Here is a 7,870-nt window from a genome sequence, read left to right as displayed (position 1 = left end):
ATTTGAATATGCAGGAAGCAAACTGTTCAACGAACTACCAACCGTTTGTAAAACTTCAGCAACTCTCAATAAGTTCAAATTTTCATTGAGAAATCATTTGAAAGAAAACGTTAATTCTTACCTCCGTTAATGCCGCCTCCATCCTCCTTCCCTTATATGTGTTCATATATAAGTATTCACCTGCCATAATTTTTCTTATATCTCCGCCAGCCACCGCCAGCCACCGCCAGCCTCTGCCACCAACCGCCATTGCCCTCCATCAGCAACCGCCCACATCAGCCCAACTCCACCATCGCCAAGATTTAATGTCTTGTCAAGAAAATCAGAAATTTGTAAACCTAGGTTAACATTAACCATCAAATTTCACTTCCTTAAAAGAGCGACTATGCTCACTGGAAAGTGTATCATATTGTATGAAAAATGAAAATGTGAACTATATAAACGAAAAGATGAGGAGGTTTTATGCCTATTGGAGGAAAATGCTTAAAAGAAGCTCACCTCCAATGGGCTTTTCCCTGCTCCAAAAAAAAAAAAAAAAAAAAATGCAACGTAAACATACGGTAAGTCGACACTTTTTTTCGTCGAGCAGTTCAAAGGTTATTTTTTAGAATGATAAATAGCAGGGTTTTGCGTCGTCCGTTAGATTTTGCTCACGATTTCGCGCGTTTTCGTCGCCGGAGATTTTTTTTTCTTTCCCTGTTTTGGAGCATCTTGCTGGGTAGGTATTTGGGAAGGCCCAAGCAAGGCGGATTGTTTTCGGAACGTCAAGAAGTTTTGCTGTCAGTGTCAGTTTTGTCAGGTTCGTCACTATAAGTGTCGGCATTATGATATTTTCTTATACAATTTCAATATACATATATTTTTCTCTTTTTGACATTATTGAAAATTATCTTTTTGTTCGACTTTGTGAATGTTGACGTATTTTTTAAAACTTCTACCATATCGAGACAAAATGCACAGTAATACTCATATGTCATTTTCAAACAAACTATGTATGGTTCGTCACTACAAGTGTCGGCATTATTCCTGTTTCATATAATTTAAATCTATACATGTAATTTTCAGTTTTCGTCATTAATAAAAACGTCTTTTGAATTGTTCGACAATCTATAATGTCGATGTCGATCTATAATGTTGACGTATTTTTTAAAGTTTCCAAAAACCAAAAACTTCTCGAGACAAAAATACAAAACCAGCTTTAAATATAAGTCGTATATTTCCTTCTTGTCCATGGATCGCATCACCGACCAGAGGTGACTCCCAGATCTTTTCCTCCCTCACTAATAAACACCCTTCCCGGTGATTGTGGAGATGCAGAGGTATTCTCGGTCTCTAGAAGCAACAATCATTACACCCTAACACTCCTTCCCCATCCCAACTGACTGTAAGGACTTGGCCGACGCCGTTATTGATCAATAATATTAGATCTGCTAAAATTGCACTTCGAGAGTAAGCGGAAACTCCCATCCCTTATTCATTTGGATCGTAGTGCAATTCTTACCAGTTCAGATCAATCACGGAGTAGCAACCATTGACATGTACAGTCAGTCTATGCTATGCTATGCTATGCTATTTTTTAGAATGATAAATAGCAGGTAAAAGGAAAGGTATAATGTTTTAAAAGTTATTGTACAACTTGATACTTATTTATCCAGAAACTGCGCCAGCCGAATCTAATAATCTACGGAGACGATAAAATGACAGATCGATTTTCAACACATCCGTTCGCGCGAGCTGCCTACTGCGATCCTACAATACAACTCATTATCGTTTTGATTCTATATACGATATACGGTAAATTAGTAGAAGCATTAACCTAAGAATGCTAATGTCGCTGCTGTTCGTGTTACCAACATCTATTTTGCCACGAACTGACAGCTTGAGCACCGGGTCTCAAAGTGTCAGATTAATTTTAAGAACCAAAACAACATCATGGTATAGAACAAACAATGAAAAACCATAATTTAAGGTACCGTAAAACGGGGTAACTTTGATAGTTTTTTCGAAGAAAACTTGAATATTTATGCTTGCTGTTTCAAAGAATAATAATTTATATTTTTAAAACAAGTACTGGCATCCTAGCTATCGATTGCTGTCGATAGATTTCCAAAAGATTTATTATGAATGGATATATAATTTTCCATATAATCGAAAGTTGGTTTTCAGTTTTGGGGTAACTTTGATAATGGAGTATGAATCGAACAAAATTGAATGAATAACGATCATTTGTAGGGCATTGCATACCTCTAGGCGTTTAACGTTATATGGAAATATCTGACTTAGATTACAAAAGTGGTCCCAGTTTGTGAGAATGCTATTCGCTAAGAGATTTGAGAACGTATTCAAGTTCTATGATAACTAGGCTGTCAAAGATAAGTGGCCAACTATTCAAAACTACATCAAATAGTGATCGTAGAACAGATTGTTTGTAAGCGTTTCGAAAATGCTAAAATTGTGTCAATTTTTAATATTCGTATAAAAAGCCTCAAATACACTTGATTAGAATGAAAATAGCTTTGACATGAAGTGTCATACTAATACTCTTTACTTTTGCATTCGTTTTGCTTAACTGATTAACAGAAACTTCGTTATTTCGTTTAATATGTTGTGGGTCTCGCACTATCAAAGTTACCCGCATTATCAAAGTTACCCCGTTTTACGGTAATAAAAATTGAAATCAGTTTTGTGACAACTGCGCCATTAGCGTTCTACTACTAATATTTCTATTGGTAAATTATATTCTGGTCCCCCGGTCCCCTAAGTAAATTGAGATTTCAGTGTATCTCTTTGTTTCAAGCTAGCAGACAGGAACACTATCGGTTACAGTTTTTGTAGGTGTTGCAGCGGCACTTGTAGTACCAAATTCTTCCCGGAAATTCAGCCACTTAACTCGTAACTACCCAAAACAAAAACTAAAATACCATTTAATGAGGTGCGACTTCCAGACAAAGCCATACAACACTCCGCTCACGAAATGAGGCCAATAATCGTCCAACCAAAAACAGCAAAGCCCAACAAAAAATCGGCATCCCATTCATTCATCAATCATCCAGAAGACTCGTTCACAGGTCTGAACACACTTCGAAAATCTAAGCCGGACATCATGGACGGGCAAACGAATCACACTCGCGAGATGAAGTAGATGATCACGACTTTTGAGAGTCTGGCGGGCGCCCTCCGAAAATAGTCCCTGGCTACGCTGGCTGTGGCTAGTATTCCTGCGCGTAGGGAGACCCCAAAAATGGCAACTGCACCATTAATCATCCATACGGATCTCGTAATTACGCTATCTATTTGTGCGGTTACGATACGGTCCTCGTGCATTTGGAGGAGGTGATCGCGTTTGGGGAGGAGGGGTCAGTCAAGGCGGTGAACGAAATTTGGTTGAGGCGGGTTCAGAATGAGCCATACTCTACTCTATAGAGCATGCTAGGCTTTGACCAGTGAAGTTAAAATCAAATTTATAATTAAGTCGTTTAGTGGGAGGATATCAATCTCATACGATTATGTCTACTGTAATTTTCTAAAACAAATGATGTTATATTGACGGATTAGGGGATTTATAGAATAATATTCTACCGAGTAAATAAAAAAGTATTAGAATAAACCATACATTAGGTTTAACTGTTATCTATAGACAATAGGTATTATAATATTCTATTCGATTATCAGACTCATCAATTTCAAACTCTCCTCAAACAAGTATTCTGGTCCCATGTTGGCAAAGTCGTTATACCTACAACAAACAAGTGAGTTTAGCTTCAAAGCAATGGTATACAGACAAAGCTTGCAAGAGCTTCAAACTTACGTTACTTCGAAATCGTTTCGGAATCCTGCCTTTTCCGCTGCTTTTTGCGATGCAACAGCAGTGAAGTTGGTTGCCGAAAGCCTTACGTCAAACGCCCGACAGATGGGCACCCTGGCCTTCAGGATCTCCGTGGCAATTCCCCGACCTCGGTACCGATGATTGAGAGCCAAACCATACGCCGTTAGATACCGGTCCACATTGTAGCGCTGGAAAACGTCGAACTGCTCCGTCATGTACAGGTGAGTTTTGACAACGTCCTGAATGGTTTTGCTCTGGAATATCTGAAGTGGGTTTGAAGAATCGTTAAGCGATTTGGACGTGATATTCAGAATTGACTTGTTCATACATCCCAGTTTCCTTTATCGTCGGACTGTTCCATGTGCAGTAGATTCGCTCCAACAATCTCATTCGAACCCTCCTTGTAGCAAACGATTGTCAGTCGTTGTTCCAAGCACCATCTCCAGAAGCCTTCAAGCTCCTTCATAGCCGTCTCATCTTCATTGGTCTTCCTGCTAGCGTAGATTGGTTCATCGACAACAAAGTATTCCTTGTAGTGCTCTATAATATCATCGAAACGATCCTCAGTTAGATCTTCAACCCTGTACGTAACCAATTGTTCGTCATTATCCGGATCCGGCGCCTGGAATGTGTACCAAACGGTTGGGATCGCTGGCTCTGAAGGTCTTTGCCAACCCATTGTCCAACATCAACTGGCTTCGGATAAAACCTTATGGAAAGTTTACCACAATCACCACGCTATTATATTTCGAGATAAGATTCAGCTGAAACAAACGGTGTTGTCAAACGAAATGATGCTTAGAGCGCATGCGTTTGTTCATAAGAGCGGCGCGCTTGCGCAAAGCGATCAACCATACTGAACGCCAATCTAGCGGGTAAATGACATCCGACCGAACCCGAACTCGTTCCAGGTGTGAAGAGCTTATCTTATATGTTGATTTGTCTTTCGATTTTTACTGGGTCATGGTGAAATTTATCGCAATGTTACTAGGGGAAGCAAAGTAGGATGTGCTGCCGAAGCGCGAACTTCAATCGCAAAGTGTGTCTTTGAATGCTCTAAAAGATGACGTCGATATACCACCACGTGGACTCAAATACTTCAATTTCTACCTTCCTCCCTTTCCTTGTGCACATTTTGCCAACTTCAACTTTGCCATTTTGCTAACTTGCTAAAACTCAACTCAATACCAAGATATTGTAATACGGAATGTCGAGTAAGGAGTCGTCCATCAGTTACGTCACGCTCTTAGTGGGGAAGATCCAAGTAACCAGTAAGCACGATAATACGGTAATTGCATTACACTAGGTAAATTGATGAATTCATGAAAATAGATAACTCAAATAGCAAGTTAAAATTAAATTAAATGGTTCAGAGTACTTCTATGTACCCTATATTCATTACTTTCAACGTTTTTTCGACTTTATTACGTTGATTGTCACATTTCGAACCCGTACGATGGTTGTAACCAGGTTCGTAAACACTAAGCATATGGTATATGGGGATTTTTTTGTATTCATTTCCGTACAAAGTGGGCCGAAGGGTCTCAGATTTTCATGAAAATTTTTCCTCAGGCAGAGCTCATCAATATATGAATAAAAAAAATTGAGAAAAATTCAGGGTCGCTTATTTTCCCGGAAAACTCAGTTGGAATTTTTTTTGTTTTCCTCTGTAGTGTCAGAACTACAAAAATCATAACTCAAGAACGAAGTATCGTAGAAACAAAGTTTTTTTTTATGAAAATGAAAGCAAATTTTCTCAGGAAAAAAAAATATTAACTGGAAAAAGTATTCCACAAAATTTTCCACCGTTGAGAAAATTCGTAAAGAAAATCCGGAAAAAATATGCTCCAACTCGTGCAAAATTTTCAAAAAAATAATTTTGAGATTTATTTATTGACTAGTGGTCTCGGCAAACTTCGTCTTGCCATCAAGTAGGCTGTTGGAAAACGATTTGAATCACCTCATACAAAATGACAGGTCCGTTAACTCTCGTTTTTTTTTTGACTTTTCTGGTGAATATCCTTGGATTTTGATGCACACAAACACGTCGGAACCCTTGTCGAACGAAGCGGAGAAAAAATCATCCAAATCCGTAGACCCGTTCGTAAGTTATTTCGTGACATACAAACACCATTCAATTTTTATATTTATTGATAATTTCATAAGCTTTAATCGCTGAATTTTTTGAAATGTACTTTTTTTCGTTTTTGAGTTATGGCCAATTTTGTGGAAAATGACCATATAAGCCTTTTCTATGAAAACCCATATTTCAATCGAAGCATCGGAAAAACAAAGATTTTTTATCAAAGCAATTGCAAATTTTCTAAAATATCTGAAAAAAGAAGATATGGGATTGGTTTTAATTAAGTATAACTCGAATGCATGATATTTCTCATGAAAAAATACACCGCTAAGAAAAACTGAAAAAAACTGTTTCAGCCTCAATTTTTCATTACTTTGGTCGCATACACCAGAAGATTTTCGTTTCTTTGTATTATTAAGGCTTAGTAGCCCGTCATTCTTTTTGGCAACAATGATTACTTTTCAGCATGCATTTCAAAGTGATAAAACTCAGTCTTGATAGTTTATATTGACTTGAAAAAGTATCACTGTACGCGTTTACATGCATAAAGTATGCTGATACTTTTTCTGCTGTGTCAGTGCAAAACCAACTGATTTTCTTTGATTCGAAATCGTGAGATGAATTAGCAACAATCATCAACGACGCGTACAAATTTCAATGACGGCCTACTTCGCCTTAAGAACAAAGCATGCTGTATTTTCTTGGTTTTCATGTGCATCTGAGAATTCACTAGCAAAAATGCTTCGTTCGTCTTTTGGTATAAATGAATGATATTTTTTTGTTCCAGAAATTGGAACAAGGTTAGAAAATCTTTCCTGAAGAAATTTTTCAGCCTCTGAATAGTCATTTTCAGTTGCATAGATAAATTCCCAATCTTTTTTAAATTGGTCTTTCACCTTTTGCGATACAGCCCAGTCGAAAAATTGTTTGGCGTTATTAATTTCTACTGACTTTCTAATACTAGCATCTCTAGCCATTCGCTTAATGTTGCCACCGATACCATCACAAGGACCTTTTCCATGTGAAGTTGGAAAAAGTGCCATTCTGCTTTAGTTTTAAAATCAATTCCATGGTTGCATACATTTTTGAAATTTGATTTTTGTTTGTATTGATCTCCGCAACCATCAGAAAGATAAATGATTTTTTCAAGCTCAGGAAATTTATTTTTCAATCTTGAAATTAGTTTTGTTTGAAAAGCATAAACTGATGTCGTGTTATGCTTTTTTATGTCAGAAATTACAACAAAATTTAAGACTTTGATCGAAGATTTGTCTTTGTAATAAATTACAAATGGATGTATTGTTACTTGAGGTCGTACGAAGTAATGGCTTTGAATGGAATCTTGTATCACGCACGAATAATTTTCCGCGCAATACATCTGGCACATTATTTCTTTTGTTTCTACAAGTGGTTCATTTATAGATCTTATAAATTTATTTTGTTTTTCTACTTTAAATTGATTCACAAGAAACTTCTCGGTCAGATTTTGCAAGTTTTCAATAAAAACATTTATATTTTCCTCTTTGTTGATAATTTCACAACGAGGAGAAATAATCCAAAAACAATACTTAACTTCATCAACGATATTTTCAGCTAAGCGATTGGCAACAAAATCTTATTTCATTAATTTACAATCCTCACAGGACCTCAAGTAACAATCATCTGTACTGTTTGGACAAATAATTTGACTAGTCAAAAAGGTGTTAAGTTTCTTATCTGTATTATGAACTTCAAAGCAATTAGTTTTTTTCAATGTATCAACCATGAATTTCATATTCTCATGTATCATGCAAACACATACATTCATGGCCGATGAATCCTTTGTATAAACACATTGTTTTGGTTTAAATTTCCAGAAAGATGTGAATGAGACAGAATCCTGTTCACTCTTACTTTTGAAAATGGTTGAATCCCTAAATTGTATTTTTTTGATTCAGTTATAACGTGTAGAGACACGTCAA

General features: G+C 36.9%; 1 protein-coding gene across 1 annotated transcript; it reads right to left on the bottom strand.

Moving 5' to 3' along the window:
- Window positions 1-3,460: 3,460 nt before the first annotated feature.
- Window positions 3,461-4,622, bottom strand: LOC5576923. The gene is made up of 3 exons (XM_001662970.2): window positions 4,155-4,622; window positions 3,809-4,089; window positions 3,461-3,736 (listed from the first exon to the last, which is right to left on the bottom strand). Exons 1-3 carry the CDS (start codon window positions 4,503-4,505, stop codon window positions 3,658-3,660), a joined length of 711 nt encoding a protein of 236 aa, XP_001663020.2. The 5' UTR covers window positions 4,506-4,622; the 3' UTR covers window positions 3,461-3,657.
- Window positions 4,623-7,870: the final 3,248 nt, after the last annotated feature.

The sequence above is a fragment of the Aedes aegypti genome, chromosome 1 (assembly GCF_002204515.2).
Source record: "Aedes aegypti strain LVP_AGWG chromosome 1, AaegL5.0 Primary Assembly, whole genome shotgun sequence".
NCBI classification, from domain to species: Eukaryota; Metazoa; Arthropoda; class Insecta; order Diptera; family Culicidae; genus Aedes; species Aedes aegypti.
This window is presented reverse-complemented; position numbering and strand designations above follow the sequence as displayed.

What these genes read in the sequence shown, in the direction of transcription:
- LOC5576923 (XM_001662970.2), bottom strand. Translation starts at nt 4,505, where the DNA reads ATGGGTTGGCAAAGACCTTCAGAGCCAGCGATCCCAACCGTTTGGTAC. An exon ending in ACGATAAAGGAAACTGGGAT is followed by an intron (nt 4,090 to 4,154) that starts GTATGAACAAGT and finishes AACCCACTTCAG; the next exon opens with ATATTCCAGAGCAAAACCAT. An exon ending in CGAAACGATTTCGAAGTAAC is followed by an intron (nt 3,737 to 3,808) that starts GTAAGTTTGAAG and finishes TGTTTGTTGTAG; the next exon opens with GTATAACGACTTTGCCAACA.